Source organism: Kogia breviceps, chromosome 9 (genome assembly GCF_026419965.1).
Source record: "Kogia breviceps isolate mKogBre1 chromosome 9, mKogBre1 haplotype 1, whole genome shotgun sequence".
Lineage (NCBI taxonomy): Eukaryota > Metazoa > Chordata > Mammalia > Artiodactyla > Physeteridae > Kogia > Kogia breviceps.
The window spans coordinates 40,978,991-40,998,500 of NC_081318.1; the positions used below are offsets into that span (position 1 = coordinate 40,978,991).

The window sequence follows — 19,510 nt, forward strand, 5'->3', positions numbered from 1 at the left end:
CAGTCCTAACACTAGTCGGTATTTTTTTCTCTCTCCATGTCCATGAAAAAAGGCCCAGAAGGAAAGTGAACAATGAAGCATTGGATTAGACGGTGTCTTTTTAGTGTTGATTTCATACTATTTTTAGGCATGAGAGAGAATAGAAAAGAATATCCAGAGTTCTATTAAACGAGGTTTCAGGGGCTGGGAAGAGCTGAGCAGCTTTCAAGCCTCTGATCCCCTGTCCTGAAATAGCAGGGGTGGAAGCTTCTACACTAGCAGAACTCAGCAGTGGGGGAACTTCACATTCTTTGTCCTCACTCTCTGCTGCCTTTTCACCTCTCCCACCTACAAAAGGTTTTGAACTTTTAGCATCTTCCTACACAGCACCAAAACTCCAAAACCAAGCTATTAAAGAATAGCCATTCTAAAAATAGAAACTCAAAGGTCACAAGGGTAAGATTTTCTGCAAAGGTATAAAGAGACATTGCATCTGAGAATTCATGGGTATATTACCCAGACTGACCCTAGAGCCACAAAGAGTTCTAGTTTGAGTTTCCACGCTGTGGATACCTAGTAAGATTTTACAACCATTCTGGTAGCTTTCATGTATTAAATGCTTTTGTGTTTATGATTTATCTCCTTCTTCCTGCAGCTCAGAATTTTAAAACAAAATGCCTTTTGTGTTAGGCCAGTGCTTATCTCTCTTTCAAAGTGCACCATTTCCAAACACTGTTGCAGTTGAAATAGCTCATTATTTCATGGTAAAAATACTCAAAGTTTGCCTAGTGCCTCCAAAACATGTGTCCCTGTATTCACTTGCAAATGGGTTCACAGTCTCAGTATAACAAGGGTCATCGGAAAGCATGGGACAGAGCTTTTCAGCATGTCAAAAATTATGTTTGTCTAAGAAAATTCCCGTGAAAGTGCAGAAATTATGTGCATTTGCCTGTGCCATCTTGTCATTCTATCTTTAGTCTGTAATTTTCTTATGTAATGGTCTGCATTAGGTGATATTAATAGATTGAAAGGGGCTGAAAACAAATAACAAGTTTCTTATGAAAGGAAGAGTAAATACTAGCTCATCAAACATTTTCTAAGCCTATCAAATGCCACTTTGATGCCCTAACACCCTAAATGAAATGTGTAGCCATCCTGTCATTCAAGGAAACAATACTTCAGGACATAAGGTTAAATGCAGGTGTAATCTCCAAGTTCTATAATTATTGATGGATATTAGGGACTTAAAAATACATTACGTGGTGTGTGTGTTTGTATGTGCGTATGTGTAATGTCTTAGAATCTTAGACTTGGCAGGAACCTTACCAGCCCATTTACAGGTAAGAAACTTGGAGCCCTGGAGCTGAGGTGACCTTCTAAGGTCACAAGGCAGCACTAGAACGCTTTCTTTGTACGCACCTTTCATTGTTTACTTGCTGCACTGCAGTAGCCCTTGTTCTTTGAGCCTCCAATGGTGATACCTGCCTCACTTCACATTATCCAGTGAAAAATGGGAACAAACCTACTTTGAAAGGCAAGATGCTACATAAGTGTATAGCATTCTTATTTTTTATTTTTAAAACAAAGGTGTGTGGATTATAGAAGCTTTCAAAGTTGGCCTATTTATAAATGAATTAGATGTCAGTAAATTAATAAGAACCCATTTTACCCTCAGCCCTGAAAATACCTTAATATTCCAGACTTAAAAGACCAGTAAGTTGATTCTTTTTTTATAAAAGAGAATCTCACTGTGTTAAAGAGTGTGCTTAAAAAAATTTGGTTTTTAAAAAGTCTTGCTATTTTTGTCCCATTGAAAACTTCTCTTTAAATTTCATGTATAAAATCATTGCCTACACATTCAACACTGTTTTTTTCCTCAAAAAGTGTTTTTATTTTCCTTAAAAAGCAGTAGGAAACCTCCCCCTCTCTGTTTTTATCTGTTTGTTTAAACCTCTGAATTAAGGACCCTGTTCATGCGAGTCAGGCCATCCCTGTGAGCTGATACAAGCTCACGTTTATCACTGGGATGGCCTAGGCCAGGGTCCACTTGCTATATGATGAGGAGCATCATAATCCTGTTGGCTCACACTTGCACTGAGCTTACTCCCTATACTCACTGTTCCCTTTTAATCCCCATGGCCACCTGATGAAGTTTATACTACGGTTGCCCCCAGTTTACGGATGAGAACACCGAGACACGGAGAGATGAAATGACTTGCCCAGGTGACTCAGCAGTAGGCAAAAGAACCAGGATTTGAACCCCGGCAGCCTGGCTCCCAGCATCTTTGCCCCTTTTCCACCATCATGAGCTCTTGGGCGAGCCATTTTGCCTTTCTCACCACTCTTACCTGCAAAATAAAAGAGGGAAACAAATCAGATAATCTGGACCAGTCCTTCCTGCTCGATCATCCTCAATTCTGAATCTCTGCAATTTGAATGTTTTTGAGGAAAAAAGTATTAATGCTTATTACTTTTTCCTTGCCTCTAATACAGGAACATCCTTTTAAGGGTGTAAAATCCCCCAATATATCAGTCTTTTCATTGTTTCTTTTGTAACATGTCAAGGAACAAATTGTTTTGATTTGCTATTTGCCCATTCCTCATCCCAAGGGATGAGTCTCAAAGAATCTTAAGGATGATGGCAAAGCCATCCTCATGTGGAGGTTGAAAACACTGCCTCTGGTGCAGAATGTTGGGTGTGATTCCTGGTCCTGTCACTGCAACAATGATGGGCTTTGGAGCCAAGTCGACCTGAGTTTGAATCCCAGCTGTGCCACTTGAAAGCCATGTGACCTTGGACAATTTTCTAACTCTCCTATTTCTAATTTTATAAAAAGAAATGGATGTTATCTTCCTAGGAGCTTGATGTAATAAGTAACAGTAATGGTGCCCGGCATGTGGCTGCACTGTCGGTACTGTCACATGGCCAGGTGTTGTCCATCAACAGGTGCTGGCTGTGCACTTATTGTGAGCCCCACTGGACTGCAGGTCAGGATGCTGGTTTCTGTTGAAGGAGGAATCCAAGGAGATCTAGGAGTGTGGGTGGAGAAATTAGGTTTCAAAGTAGCAATCACAAGGAAATGCCCTGAGCTCTTGATATCAACTAAGGCAGGAAGCTGCTGCTGTGTCAACTAAACTGTGGGTTCCCAATGCTCATTTGGAGCCACCTAAAAAAAGGCTCATGATGGAAGGCTTAATTTCTCCAAGTTTCACCTTTCTTATATATACAATGAGGATAAGCCTCATGGCTACCTCCTGGGTTGCTGTGAAGATAACGCCTGTAGAGCCCTTGGTGAGTTATACACAATCTTCTGTCCCCACCAATCCCTATTATTAACGATGTTGTTTCCCTCCCTCTTCACCCAAACAAGAGATGGGCTTGTTGGTCTCAGTTTTGTTTGGCTAGCTCAGCTCCAGTAGTCCCATAGAACTTTAAGTAGGGCATAAAGTACACATATAATCACACTAGCCCCCCAAAAGATAACACCATAATGTGATTAATAACGAGGTTTTGTATGGCGATAGTGGTTTAAAGTGCTTCTGTAGACTGGTAAATTTTATTGGCTTCAGTGCTTATGAAAGTGACAGCTCATTGCCCAGGGCAGGAAACACATAATCCTGTGTTTACTTTTCAAGTTCCTTAAATAGCTTTGTGTATCAGGTCAGAACTTCACTTTTGCCATCTCTACTGGTAATGAGCTGGAGTGGGGTGACTTACATGTTCTTGCCTCTAATTTCTGAGATGTAACAGGCTTGACTAAGAATTGGAGGAATCAAAAAACAGCCTATGTTCCTGGAAACAATATGCTGGCACGACATTCATTGTTATCACCAGCGCCTTGCTCCAACTTTTATCCTTTCAAAGCACTTTCCTGTGAATCGTGTCATTTGAGCCTCTCCATAGCCTATGGGGAAGGCAAAGGAGGTTTCATTTCCATTTTTTAGTTTAGAAAATCAAGGCTTAGAAAGGTGAAGTGACTAGCTTCTCATTGTCATGGGTTGGACTTGAACTCAAACCTTCTGCCCTCAGACCCAAACCTTTTCTGCATGACTGCAAGCTGCTGCTAGCCTATGCCCTTACCTTCTCTGGAAGAAAACAGCATTTACTATGATAAAGTGTGAAGATAGAAGAGGTTTGTGTATTAAGTGTATCCCTACCAAAGCAGAGCATGTCCTCTTAGGTTTGATCATGGTTCACTCACTAGGGGCCTTCACCTGAGTATCCTCTCTAAGTAGAATTCATGTTCAACTACACGGTGGGCACCAGGGTCTTCCCCAAGTACAGAAGTTCTCTGCTGTAAACCCTACTCCCGCCCCACTCCATCCTCCTCTCCTGGGCTTCCAGAGCTTAAAATTCTGTCATTTGGGGTCTTGAAGACGAATTGGTCTTTAAATAGATTCCAATTAAAATCAGAATTCTTTCACTGTAAGTAACAGCTTATATTTAAAGAAAAAAAATTTAGAATCTTGTTTTGGGGGCTCACAAAGCCTACTTCCTTGGGCTCCAGTGTCCTCATCCCTTAAGACATGAACAGTAAGACGCGTTCTAAAGATCAAATGAATGTACGTAAAAGGGCTATAAAAATGTCAGCTTGACAGAGAGCTGAGAAGGAAGGGGCTGGTGTACTGGTTTGGGAAGGAGGAGAGAGGTGGCCATACCTAGAACTCAGAGCACTGGGTCTGACCATTACAAAGGAAGCTTTGTAATGGGGTGGCTTGAAGGCAGTCTGACTGACTTCAGGGTTTGGTCCAGGACTGAACCAGTTGCAGCCTTCAGAGCCACTTGGGTTGCTTTGACCTCCAGCCATCTGTGTCTGATAATGTAAAACAAATGGTTAATGGTGTCTGAGGTTAATGATCTCAAATATCCCCTACTTAATGCCATAAGAGGAAAAAGAGCTCCCTGGAGAAATAATCAAGGATGCTATTTTCAAAGTTGCAATTAAGTGTGTATTCGGGAAAACTCATCCTCTGCCAGTTATTCTATTGAGAAATAGGAAATTAAGGGTGATGGAAGAGCTGTGACTGACAGGGCAGTTTGAATAACCTTTATAAGGTCAAGAAGGCAGATGCAGAGCCCATATTCAACACCAGGGATCCTGGACCAAAGCCATAAGGATCATATCATGGAGTGAGTTAGGAGCTCACTTCCTTCAGTCAAAACATGCGCCTAAGGGTAGGTCTGACCATCTCACCTTAAACTGTGAAGTTTCACGGTGACTACCATTTGGTTGCCTTTTCAAAACGCCTTTTTTCCCACTGTGGCTTGAGTCAAATATGCCTCTCATCATCTCCCTTTGGAGCATGTGTCTGTATCCTCTCATTTCCCTTCTCAGACTTCCTCCCTTCTTTCCCTCCTCTTTCCTCCAGCTAGTGAGACCTGCAACGATTTCCACCCGATGTTCTTCACCCACGACAGATCCTTCGAGGAGTTTTTCTGCATCTGTATCCAGCTCCTGAACAAGACGTGGAAGGAAATGAGGGCAACCTCTGAAGACTTCAACAAGGTAAGGAGAATCTGAAGCAGAGACAGAAGCTGCCTGTGTCCCCGGGGGAGGCCCACCTACCTTGGCATGGTCCCTTCGCTGCGTGTGGAAGGAGAATGAGGACGACTGTGATTTTAGGTGACGTTAAGGATGGAGAAAGAAAGGCATACCTATACAGACAGGAAGCTGTGTGCCAGCGATTCTCATCGCTCTAGGGATAAGCTTGGAGCAGCTTTGTTCCTTTTGGCTTACTTAGCAGGGGCCACCAGCAGAGACCCTTTCTTGAGAAATATTGATAAGATGAACTTTTTCCTTTAAAGGCCTTGGTCCGGGATGCCTTGTTATTACAGATCTAGTGGGGAAAATGCCTCCACTCCACCTGTGCAGGTGGCTGCCAGGGAGAGAATGAGATGAGGAAGGCTTCTGTGGTCCCTTGGTTTCTTTGTGGGTTATGACTGTGTTGAGATAACTGCCCTTTGCTCTGTCACAACGAGTATTAAAATGCAAGACCTCTTTCAGAGAGTTGAGTAAGTTTATATGGAACGTGTCTTGGTTTACAGAAAGCATTTGGTTTTTTTGAAGAGTGTGAATTTCACATTTCTGTTTGTCAGTGAATGTTGGGTGGACAGAAGGGTGCTGACCAACTTAAAGAAAGCAGAAGCATCGTGTACACTTTTCAAGATAAACAAAATCTTTACCCTTAGATCAAAGCCTTTTTAGCAATCATGACATGGCTAGTAATACCTGATGGTTGGGACAGGTATGCTTAGGTCTTTAATCATTCTGGTTTGCTATCGTATGTGACTCTGGGTTTGGTTGGCCCCATCACCCATGCCTGCTGACCTGGTACTGGGGGCATAACTGTTTCTAAGAGTCTCAGTGTCTGGTCTCACAGTCATCCCGTGGGGCCTTCATGGGTTTGTGCTTGGGGCATAACATAATATCTGAATTCCAGCATCACTTGATGGTCTTGTTGGTCTCTGCCTCCCAGTCCTCTTTTTTCTGAACTTATATCTGGTCCTTCTTTCCCACCATATTTCTGGTCCATGGCATCTTGAACCAATATTGGTTAAAAAGAAAGAAAACTGGGAAGAGGACACTCTTCCCAAGCCTTCCCCAAGCCTTCCCCAAGGTTAGAACCTGATAGTCTCCATCAATATAATGATCTTGGGCTTCCCTGGTGGCACAATGGTTGCGAGTCCGCCTGCCGATGCAGGGGACACGGGTTCGTGCCCTGGTCCGGGAAGATCCCACATGCCTCGGAGCGGCTGGGCCTGTGAACCATGGCCGCTGAGCCTGTGCGTCCGGAGCCTGTGCTCCGCAATGGGAGAGGCCACATCAATGAGAGGCCCGCGTACCGGAAAAAAAAAAAAAAAAAAAAAAAAAAATATATATATATATATATATATATAATGATCTTACCTGCAGTTGTAGCAGAGAACGCCATTCCATCCCAGCCATTCTGAGCCACCTATTCAGTTCCTTTCTTTTCTGTTTTTGTGAGTCTGTTGCATGTTTTTGATTTGTGGTTACCATGGTTTTCGAGTATCGTAACTGTATCGACTTGCTTTAGGCTGATAAGTTCAGTCGTGTAAGTTCAAACACATTCTAAAAGATCTACATGTTTTACTCCCCTCCCCTACAATTTGTAATTTTGATGCCCTACTTTACATCTTCATGTTTATCCTATTGCTGTTCATTGTGGTTATAATCACTTACAAAATTTTTTGATTGTGTTTTACTCTGTGTACTGGCCTAAGTGATTTTCAGTGCTTTTATATATTTGTCTGGACCATCTATTTAACTCATTGAAATAGGCCGCAGGGACTCCCCTCTGTGGAAAACACTGATCTGTAAATTGCATGCTAGAGCTGCAAGTGTCTGAGCAACTATAGCCAAGGTCAGACATGATTCAGGAGGGGAGGTAGAGGAAAGAAGCCCATTAATTCTCTTATGATTGTTAACTGCAGCTTCCTGAGTATACTTCACTTGATTATGAGGGACTTTGCAGTTCAGGTGCAATTATCCTTGGGAGAGACGGAAGAAAGAGCACAGAGATCTGTGTTCAATCAGGCCCCAAAAAAGGGGAACGTTAAATCAGTAGTCTGAAATTGCTATGGCCACATTGCTTTTGGATCAGTTCAACTCTTCCCATACTGCACTGCTTCTGAAAGCCATCCAGTCCTCAGCTCTTGTGTCCTGGGACACTTATTCCTCCAAGAGAAGGAGACTTCACTGACTCCTGTGTTCTGGCACTGAGCTCTCCATCTGCTGAGGGCATTTCATTCATCCCGCTTCTCCAGAATTACAGAAATCTGCATTTCTGTAAGTGGTAAGATCAAATATTATTGCTGTTGATCTATGCACAGATAAGGTATATAGAAAACGTTACCAAATTCCTGCAAAGGAATGGCTCAAGGGAATGAGTACTTAGACACTTAATTTCTGTGGAACTTACAAGTTTAGGACATGAAGCCCCAAGAATACATACACTTAGCAAAGGAAACCAGAGGCCTCAGTCTGGAGTTGCTGAGAGGGGCTTCAGGGAGGAGACGAGCATGGCTCTCAGGTCCGTGTTATTCATGGTGGCTGTGTGCTCGGGTTGGTGGAGGTGATATTCTCATTGCTCAGGGTGAGGTCCTGCTAGGTGATGGCAGGCCCCCCAAAGGGTCATGCTGAAACCTTTTTGTAATTAACTTATATGGCTGCAAAAACTTCCTGCCGCAAGATCTAAGAGCCAGGTTCCAGTACAGTTTCTTACTGTGGCCCTAGTGCCATCTTTTTGCACTGGACAATTGTAAACTAGCTGTGATTTTACACATCTGCTGCCAAGTAGGGATGGTAGTTTATGGCCGTGGGCAGGCAGCTGGAGGCCTGAGAGGTAAAGGGTCCCACTCCACAAGTCCATTCATTGGTTAAGAATGGATATCAGAGGAGGATCAGGGATGGGTATGACAAGGCATTTCAATTTTCCACATTAACTATGTCTGCTTTCTCTTTCTAATACTATGCATGCCTTCCTTTTGTAACCAGAAAAGTTTATAAGTGATGTACTTTTTATCACATGTATTATTACTTTCCTAATAATGCTGGAACATATTGCCACAAACTTAGTGGCGTGAACAATACAAATTTATTATCTTACAGTTCCATAATTCAGAAGCCAAAAATGGGTCTCCCAGGGCTAAAATCAAGGTGTCAGCAGAGCTATGTTCCTTTCTGGAGGCTCTTGGGGAGAATTCATTTCATTGCCTGTTCCAGGTCCTGGAAACTGCCTGCATTCCTTGTCTCAATGGCCCTCTTTGTCCATCGTCAAAACCAGCAACTGCAGGTTCAGTCGTTTCCACGTTACTTATCACTCTGATCCCTGTTCTGTTTCCATCTTTCACTTGTAAGGACCCCTGTGATTACATTGGACCACCTTGATAATCCAGGGTAATCATTCCTATTTTAAGGTCAGTTGATTAGCAACCTCAATTTCACCTGCAACCTAAATTCCCTTTTGCCATAAAAGGAAATATATTCACAGATTATGGGGATTAAAATATGGACATCAACAGGGAGCCATTATTCTGCTTACCATAATGTGTATTTAAGTTGTAAATACATTAGATTTGTAGCTGTGGGTATCATCAGTTTAAATTAATGAAACATGGACAGATGAGTTTTGTTGTTGTTCTTTTGGCTGGTAGACTAGCATAATACCTGTTGCAGAGTTCTGCTAGTGGTTGCTCAAATTCAGATATAATTATGTCCTTTTTCTTTTATTTCTCTTTTTTGTATCTTTGGCCTTAACAACAACAAAAAGGATCCTGTGTGAGGGCCTCTAGTTGAATGTGAAGAATGTCTTTTCTGATTTTTTCCTGCTGCCTATCAGCCACCTTTTGCTTTACCAGATAATAAATTGGAAAAGAGAGAAAAGCTGGAATTTTAATCCGTTCACTTTTCTTCTTGTTATTAACTTGGTAGCAGAAGAGATTGAATTTAGGAACAAATGTGGGTTTGGTGTTACTGGTAGATTTAACGTTTTTCTTGTTTCCTAAGATTGTCCAAATGGGAATTCAGAAGTATCTTAAAAGAGCCCAACATGAGACACAGTTTCTTTTAACTTTCTTGGACATCTTTTCAGGTTTTCACCACTTTGAATGGAAGCATAGATGGTGGATTTAATTTTTGACCTGACACCCAGGGTTCTGTAAGAAAGGCTTTAGCTATCTGCCTTCTTTAGCTCAGTACTGGAGAAGCAGTATCCCTCACTCTAAAATTGTGATTTTTTTCCAACAAACAATATCAGATTCCAGCAGACACAGGAATCTCTTCTACAACCCACCTTGGTGGGGACACTAGTTGGCAGATACCTAGTGCTTGGTACTTAATGCTGCTGCTGGAATTGAGTGTTTGGAAAAGCAGCTGTCTTCCTGCTCCTCCAGACCTGGGAAGCAGCAGATGCAATGTTTTGTATTTATTTAAGAGAAGTAGAATTAGAGAGTGGTTAAAATATTTATTCCTTGAAAGGTACTTTCTTACAGTTTCTCAATATAGTAGTCTCCGCAGAGTAATCCATTGGCTCAGACCACTGAGTTTGTATTCAGTGCTTTTGCCTTTTATTACCAATATTTCACAGCATGCATTATTCATTGTCATGGGAAGAGCTAAACCAGAGCTGGATATGTTGGCACGCAAGTGGCCCCATAATTATTTCATCGAAACCTTTTGTTTATTTATTTTTAACATTTATTGGAGTAAAATTGCTTTACAGTGGCGTGTTAGTTTCGGCTTTATAACATAATGAATCAGCTATACATATACATATATCCGCATATCTCCTCCCTCCTGCGTTTCCCTCCCACCCTCCTTATCCCACCCTCTAGGTGATCACAAAGCACCAAGCTGATCTCCCTGTGCTACGTGGCTGCTTCCCACTAGCTAAATATTTTACATTTGGTAGTGTATATATGTCCATGCCACTCTCTCACTTCGTCCCAGCTTACCCTTCCCCCTCCCCATATCCTTGAGTCCATTCTGTATGTCTGCATCTTTATTGCTGTCCTGCCCCTAGGTTCATGAGAACCGCTTTTTTTTTTAGATTCCATATATATGTGTTAGCATACAGTATTTGTTTTACTCTTTCTGACTTACTTCACTCTGTATAACAGACTCTAGGTGCATCCAACTCACTACAAATAACTCAATTTCGTTTCTTTTATGGCTGAGTAATATTCCATTGTATATATGTGTCACATCTTTATCCACTCATCTGTTGATGGACACTTACGTTGCTTCTATGCCCTGGCTATTGTAAATAGTGCTGCAATGAACATTTTTGTACATGACTCTTTTTGAATTATGGTTTTCTCAGGGTGTATGCTCAGTAGTGGGTTTGCTGGGTCTTATGGTAGTTCTATATTTAGATTTTTAAGGAACCTCCATACGGTTCTCCATAGTGGCTATATCAATTTACATTCCCACCTACAGTGCAAGAGGGTTCCCTTTTCTCCACACCCTCTCCAGCATTTCATGTTTGTAGATTTTTTGATGATGGCCATTCTGACTAGTGTGAGGTGATACCTCATTGTAGTTTTGATTTGCATTTCTCTAATGATTAGTGATGTTGAGCATCCTTTCATGTGTTTGTTGCCAATCTATGTATCTTCTTTGGAGAAATGTCTACTTAGGTCTTCTGCCCATTTTTGGATTGGGTTGTTTGTTTATTTGATATTGAGCTGCATGAGCTGCTTATAAATCTTGGAGATTAATCCTTTGTCAGTGGCTTCATTGGCAAACATTTTTTCCCATTCTGAGGGTTGTCATTTCGCCTTGTTTATGGTTTCCTTTGCTGTGCAAAAGCTTTTAAGTTTCATTAGGTCCCATTTGTTTATTTTTGTTTTTATTTCCCTTTCTCTAGGAGGTGGGTCAAAAAGGATCTTGCTGTGATTTATGTCGTAGAGTGTTCTGCCTATGTTTTCCTCTAAGAGTTTGATAGTGTCTGGCCTTACATTTAGGTCTTTAATCCATTTTGAGTTTATTTTTGTGTATGGTGTTAGGGAGTGTTCTAATTTCTTTTTTTTTTACATGTAGCTGTCCAGTTTTCCCAGCACCACTTATTAAAGAGGCTGTCTGGGCTTCCCTGGTGGCGCAGTGGTTGAGAGTCCACCTGCTGATGCAGGGAACGCGGGTTCGTGCCCCGGTCCGGGAAGATCCCACATGCCGCGGAGCGGCTGGGCCCGTGAGCCATGGCCTCTGAGCCTGTGCGTCCGGAGCCTGTGCTCCGCAACGGGAGAGGCCACAACAGTGAGAGGCCCGCGTATCGCAAAAAAAAAAAAAAAAAAAAAAAAAAAAAAAGAGGCTGTCTTTTCTCCATTATATATTCTTGCCTCCTTTATCAAAGATAAGGTGACCATATGTGTGTGGGTTTATCTCTGGACTTTCTATCCTGTTCCACTGATCTATATTTCTGTTTTTCTTCCAGTACCATACTTTCTTGATTACTGTAGCTTTGTAGAATAGTCTGAAATCAGGGATCCTGATTCCTCCAGCTCCGTTTTTCTTCCTCAAGATTGCTTTGGCTATTCGGGGTCTTTTGTGTTTCCATACAAATAGTGAAACTTTTTGTTCTGGTTCTGTGAAAAATGCCAGTGGTAGTTTGATAGGGATTGCATTGAATCTGTAGATTGCTTTGGGTAGTAGAGTCATTTTCACAATGTTGATTCTTCCAATCCAAGAACATGGTATATCTCTCCATCTGTTTGTATCATCTTTAATATCTTTCATCACTGTCTTATAGTTTTCTGAATACAGGTCTTTTGTCTCCTTAAGTGTGTTTATTCCTAGGTATTGTTTTCTTTTTGTTGCAGTGGTATATGGGAGTGTTTCCTTAATTTCTCTTTCAGATTTTTCATCATTAGTGTATAGGAATGCAAGAGATTTTTGTGCATTAATTTTATATCCTGCTATTCTACCAAATTCATTGATTAGCTCTAGAGGTTTTCTGGTAGCATCTTTAGGATTCTCTATGTATAGTATCACATCACCTGCAAACGGTGACAGCTTTACTTCTTTTCTGATTTGAATTCCTTTTCTTTCTTTCTCTTCTCTGATTGCTGTGGCTAGGACTTCCAAAACTATGTTGAATAATAGTGGTGAGAGTGGACAGCCTTGTCTCATTCCTGATCTTAAAGGAAATCGTTTCAGTTTTTCACCATTGAGAATGATGTTGGCTGTGAGTTTGTCATATATGGCCTTTATTATGTTGAGGTAAGTTCCCTCTATGCCTACTTTGTGGAGGGTTTTAATCATAAATAGATGTTGAATTTTGTGAAAAGCTTTTTCTGCATCTATTGAGATGATCATATGGTTTTTCTCCTTCAGTTGGTTAATATGGTTTATGACATTGATTGATTTGCATATATTGAAGAATCCTTGCATTCCTGGGATATACCCCAATTGATAATGGTGTATGATCCTTTTAATGTGCTGTTGGATTCTGTTTGCTGTTATTTGTTGAGGATTTTTGCATCTATGTTCATCAGTGATTCTGGCCTGTAGTTTTCTTTCTTTGTGACATCTTTGTCTGGTTTTGGTATCAGGGTGATGGTGGCCTCATAGAATGAGTGGGGGAGTGTTCCTTCCTCTGCTATCTTTTGGAACAGTTTGAGAAGGATAGGTGTTAGCTCTTCTCTAAATATTTGAGAGAGTTTGCCTGTGAAGCCATCTGGTCCTGGGCTTTTGTTTGTTGGAAGATTTTTAATCACATTCTCAATTTCAGTGCTTGTGATTGGTCTGTTTATATTTTCTATTTCTTCCTGGTTCACAACTCAGAAGGTTGTACTTTTCTAAGAATTTGTCCATTTCTTCCAGGTTGTCCATTTTATTGGCATATGGTTTCTTCTAGTAATTTCTCATTATCCTTTGTATTTCTGCAGTGTCAGTTGTTACTTCTCCTTTATCATTTCTAATTCTATTGATTTGAATCTTCTCCCTTTTTTTCTAGCTTGTGGTTTATCAATTTTGTTTATCTTCTCAGGGAACCACCTTTTAGTTTTACTGATCTTTGCTCTTGTTTCCTTCATTTCTTTTTCATTTGTTTCTGATATGATCTTTATGATTTCTTTCCTTCTGATAACTTTGGGTTTTTTTTTGTTCTTGCTTTAGGTGTAAACTTATGTTGTTTATTTGAGATGTTTCTTGTTTCTTGAGGTAGGATTGTATTGCTGTAAACTTCCATCTTAGAACTGCTTTTGCTACATCTCATAGGTTTTGGGTTATCATGTTTTCATTGTCATTTGTTTCTAGGTATTTTTTGATTTCTTCAGTGATCTCTTGGTTATTAAGTAGTGTATTGTTTAGCCTCCATGTGTTTGTATTCTTTACAGATTTTTTTCCTGTAATTGATATCTAGTCTCATAGTGTTGTGGTCAGAAAACATACTTGATACGCTTTCAGTTTTCTTAAATTTACCAAGACTTGATTTGTGACCCAAGATATGATCTATCCTGGAGGAAGTTCCATGCACACTTGAGAAGAAAGTATAATCTGCTGTTTTGGGATGGAATGTCCTATAAATATCAATTAAATCTATCTGGTCTATTGTGTCATTTAAAGCTTGTGTTTCCGTATTTATTTTCATTTTGGATGATCTGTCCATTGCTGTAAGTGAGGTGTTAAAGTCCCCCACTATTATTGTGTTACTATTGATTTCCTCTTTTATAGCTGTTAGGAGTTGCCTTATGTATTGAGGTGCTCCTATGTTGAGTGCATAAGTATTTACATCTTCTTGGATTGATCCCTTGATCATTACGTAGTGTCCTTTGTCTCTTGTAATAGTCTTTATGTAAAGTCTATTTGGTCTGATGTGAGAATTGCTACTCCAGCTTTCTTTTGATTTCCACTTGCATGGAATATCTTTTTCCATCCCCTCATTTCAGTCTGTATGTGTCCCTAGGTCTGAAGTGTGTCTCTTATAGACAACATATGTATGGGTCTTGTTTTTGTATCCATTCAGCCAGTCTATGTCTTTTGGTTGGTTCACTTAATCCATTTACATATAAGGTAGCTATCGATATGTGTGTTCCTATTACCATTTACTTAATTGTTTTAGGTTTGTTATTGTAGGTCTTTTCATTCTTTTGTGTTTCCTGCCTAGAGAATTTCCTTTAGCATTTGTTGTAGAGCTGGTTTTTTGATGCTGAATTCTGTTAGCTTTTGCTTGTCTGTAAAAGTTTTAATTTCTTCGTTGAATCTGAATGAGGTCCTTGCTGGGTGGAGTAATCTTGGTTGTAGGTTTTTCCCTTTCATCACTTTAAATATGTCCTGCCACACCCTTCTGGCTTGCAGAGTTTCTGCTGAAAGATCAGCTGTTAACCTTATGGGGATTCCCTTGTATGTTATTTGTTGTTTTTCCCTTGCTGCTTTTAATATTTTTGTATTTAATTTTTGTTAGTTTGATTAATATGTGTCTTGGCATGTTTCTCCTTGGATTTATCCTGTATGGTACTCTCTACACTTTCTGGACTTGATGAACTATTTCCTTTCCCATATTAGGGAAGTTTTCAACTATAATCTCTTCAAATATTTTCTCAGTCCCTTTCTTTTTCTCTTCTTCTTCTGGGCCCCCTAAAATTCAAATGTTAGTGCATTTAATGTTGTCCCAGAGGTCTCTGAGACTGTCCTCAATTCTTTTCATTCTTTTTTCTTTATTCTGTTCTGTGGTAGTTATTTCCACTATTTTATCTTCCAGGTCACTTATCCGTTCTTCTGCCTCTGTTATTCTGCTATGCATTCCTTCTAGAGAAGTTTTAATTTCATTTCTTGTGTTATTCATCATTATTTGTTTACACTTTAGTTCTTCTTGGTCCTTGTTAAACATTTCTTGTATTTTTTCCATTCTATTTCCAAGATTTTGGATGATCTTTACTATCATTATTCTGAATTCTTTTTCAGGTAGACTGCCTATTTCCTCTTCATTTGTTTGGTCTTGTGGGTTTTTACCTTGCTCCTTCATCTGCTGTGTGTTTTTGTGTCTTCTCATTTTGCTTAACTTACTGTGTTTCAGGTCTCCTTTTCACAGGCTGCAGGTTCATGGTTCCTGTTGTTTTTGGTGTCTGCCCCCAGTGGCTGAGGTTTGTTCAGTGGGTTGTTGAGGCTTCCTGGTGGAGGGGACTGGTGCCTGTGTTCTGGTGGTTGAGGCTGGTTCTTGTCTTTCTTGTGGGCAGGACTGCATCCAATGGTGTGTTTGGGGGGATCTGTGACCTTATTATGATTTAAGGCAGCCTCTCTGCTAATGGGTGGGGTTGTGTTCCTGGCTTGATAGTTGTTTGTCATATGGTGTCCAGCACTGTAGCTTGCTGGTCGTTGAGTGGAGCTGGGTCGTAGCATTGAGATGGAAATCTCTGGGAGAGCTCTCGCCATTTGATATTATGTGGAGCCGGGAGGTCTCTAGTAGACCAATATCCTGAACTCAGCTCTCCCACCTCAAAGGCACAGGTCTGACACCCAGCCGGAGCACCGATACCCTGTCAGCCACACAGCCAGGTACGTGGGGAGTTTCTTGCCTTTGGGGAAGTCTGGGTTCTTCTGCCAGCGTTCAGTAGGTGTTATGTAGGAGTTGTTCCACGTGTGCATGTATTTCTGACGTATTTATCTGGAGGAAGGTGATCTACACATCTTACTCCTCCGCCATCTTGAAGGTCTCTCAAAGCCTTTATTTTTGAGTGGGGGCAGGGTGTAGGAAAGAGGATGCAAGTGATTTGGTTATTTCAGGTATGGGAATCTCATTTAATGATTTTGTGACTGACTGCTCTGCTTTAAAAATTCTAATAACGTATACATGTCAAAATCTGTACCTGTGTGTAGCAGTGTTTCTCAACCTACCTATACATTAGAATCACCTCGGGGGCTTTGGAAAGCCCTGTTATTCTAGTGCCCAACTGCACCACATGCCAATTAAATCCTTGGGGTGGAGCCAATGCTATCGATGAAGATTTTCACTAAGGTAGATTTGATCACTAAAAGTGAATTGTGTCTGTAGAATTACCATCAGTTGATACATGTAACACGTCACCAACTCGTGGCATGCATTGATGAAGTAGTGTGTCTATTGGTCTGCAAGGCCCAGGCTCTAATCCTGATTCTTCTACTCAGGAGCTCTATGCCTGAAAGTTTTTTAAAAAAAAGTGGATACCAGTATTCCATCGCTGTCTCTTACGGTGGTGTGATCTTAAGTTGAAGTAATAAATGTAAAAAGACTTTGAGGAAGTAAAATATTGTATGCAGTTGTAAAGTGTTCTTTTTGTATGTAATAAGATAGATCCTGTCTATACAATGTGAGTAAATTGCCCTTTTCACAAGAAGACATTTTTTGGCCATTATGTTACAAAAAAGGGAAGAAAGAAAAGTGAAGCTGTCTATGTACCCCCAATTAAGTTCTGAACTGAATTAAACAACTCATTTAACTTTGGCGGAAATAAGGTTTCAGCTGAAAATTTGGTGGTATCTTTCTCCAAACAACTTTATTAAGTACCTTGGTTTTCCACGTGACAAACCATGAGTAGCAGCCTAAAAATCAGCAGGTCCCACAGTTTTCATGTACTTAATGGCTGGCAAGAATTAAGGCCTCTCCAGAAATTATCTAGTTCCCCAGACCTCTCCAGGGATGGCTGAGCCTTCTAGATACTATCAAAATATTTGCTCATAGCATTAGTATTACCTCAGATACTATCAGAATGGGCATTAAAAACCAAGATCAAATGACTTTGCCGTGCTTTCAAATTACCAAAACGGAAGAAACTAATGATTTGAAAAATGTAGTCACTCTAGAGTGAAAGCACTATTTTGAAACGTTACTCAGCAGCATAAGAAGCAAAGCACACATGCTCGCAGATGAGAACCCATCCCTTGAAAGAGGAGAGGCTGTGCACGGGGAGAACCCAGGCCCATCAAACAAAGCTGCAGCTGCCTCTGCCTAAGCTACCAACTTCTTCCGAGTCTATGGGTGAAAATATCAATTTAGTAGGAAGAATCGGAGAGCAGGACACAGGACAGAGGAAACATCCTGAGAAGGCCCCTGGAAGGTTATCCACGGAAAATAACCTCTAACTCGTCACATCTAATGGATTATGGTGTGGTATAGGAAAGGGATTGTTTGAAAGCTTAAAGGCAGGGATCGCATGAATGAAAAAGGGAAATATGTTTGCTCCCCAAACTGCTTCCAGCTTACTGACTTTCTATGCATGCTTTTCAGGGGACAATTAGATATTCAGAAGTCCCCTTCCTAGGCCAGCTCAACCGCGTAGTGGTGCAGAGGGCGCTCTGTTAGCTGAGCTGGCCTAGGGAATGAAAGGTGGTCTGTAACTCTCACCATGAATAAACATGAAGCTCTTCATTTGCATGAGGCAGGTGACTGTAAAATATCTTGGAGCAAGTTGTGAAAGGAGGCTTTGTGCATCTATGCCCAGGGGAAGCTGGGAAGGACTCGGCGTTGTTTATCTTCATTAGAATTCCATCTAGTGCTGCTGTTATTGATCTGAACCCGGGCCTGGTGTGGTTAATAAAGTAGGTGTATGTTTTAATTGAAACATGAATATTTAAGTAGAGGAGAAGTCTTTTAAAGGGCCCTCATGTCGTATGAGGTTATCCATTTTTCATCTGTCTGGGACATTTACAAGTATTTATTCAAAAAGCATCTCATGTTTCACAAAGATCTTTAGGTTCGGAACTAAGGAAGTGAAATCTCCTCTAGAGGCAAATGTGTTACATGAATTGATTTATTTTTTTCCTTTGATGTTTCCCGTGGGAGAGGTAGCAAATGGTTTGTGTGTGTGTGTGTGTGTGTGTGTGTATATATGTTTGACTGTGTTTAAGGTATCCATTGAAGGTAGTGTTACCCTTTTTCATGTAACTTGCCAGTTTCTGTAGGACATAAATCACGGCATGTCCTCATCAATATCAATTATGCAGTTTAGAGACAGTGGAAAGACCAAGAAAGAGACAGACTTCACTAATTTATTGTTTTCAAGAGTTATCTTTTTTTTTTTTTTTTTTTTTTTTTTTTTTTTGCGGTATGCGGGCCTCTCACTGTTGTGGCCTCTCTCCCGTTGCGGAGCACAGGCTCCGGACGCGCAGGCCCAGCGGCCATGGCTCACGGGCTTAGTTGCTCCGCGGCATGTGGGATCTTCCCGGACCGGGGCACGAACCCGTGTCTCCTGCATCGGCAGGCGGATTCTCAACCACTGCGCCACCAGGGAAGCCCAAGAGTTATCTTTTTAAACAGACCCCAGTGTCTACACTTTCTAAGAAGAAATGTATTAATTATAAGTAACGGTCCTAGCCAAGACAGGGAGGCTGCTGTGGTGTGAAGCAGTATTTCTACAACTCTTTTGCATCACAGCCCCATTAAGGAGGTTTTGTAGATATCTTTCCACTAATCACCCTCCTCCTGAAATTTTAATTATGCAGATATGTTGTTATCTGTTTATATAATGTATGTACATCTGCGCTTTATACTTAAAAGACTAAGAATTTTGCTCCTCCAAGAACCAATTTTCACCCCTGGGGGCACTGTCCCCTGCCCCATTGAGAATGCAAGGTGGAGAGGAAAGAACCCAGGGTGAGAGAAGCAGGAGAGTCTGCTGGCAGTCCCAGCATGGTCCCTTGCCAGCAGTGTGACCTTGAGCATGTCCTTTAGCTGTCAAGTGCCTTCCCATCCGTAAGCTGAATAGCAATAATAACAAAAATGATAATAATAGCAATGGTATTTCCCTGAATCACGGTGAAAATTAGGTCCTCAAAGGTAGGCTTTGTAAATTGCCACATACAAATGGGAGGTGCTGATCTCAACAGACAAATAGTAATTTGCACTTGGTTGTGCAGTATAATTGAGCTGCTTTGATTTCCCAAGGTCGTTAGTCCAAATATCTATAAATATACATTCCCCCATACCTCTGTAAGGGGAGCCATTGAACTTTAGCTGCAAAAGGGGATTTTGACCACAGTGGGGACAAATTTCTATGTGAGGTGGAAGTCCTCTTAAGAGTGCAGGTTTGTAGTGG

General features: G+C 41.0%; 1 protein-coding gene across 9 annotated transcripts in view; it reads left to right on the top strand.

Moving 5' to 3' along the window:
* ELMO1 (engulfment and cell motility 1) overlaps nt 1-19,510 on the top strand; it is an 803,227-nt gene that overhangs the window by 593,096 nt on the left and 190,621 nt on the right. For all 9 annotated transcript variants that reach the window (XM_067042328.1, XM_067042327.1, XM_067042330.1 and 6 more), the window contains one exon: nt 5,350-5,486. In XM_067042328.1, the coding sequence (XP_066898429.1) occupies nt 5,350-5,486 (137 nt within the window). The remainder of the gene's footprint in view (nt 1-5,349; nt 5,487-19,510) is intronic.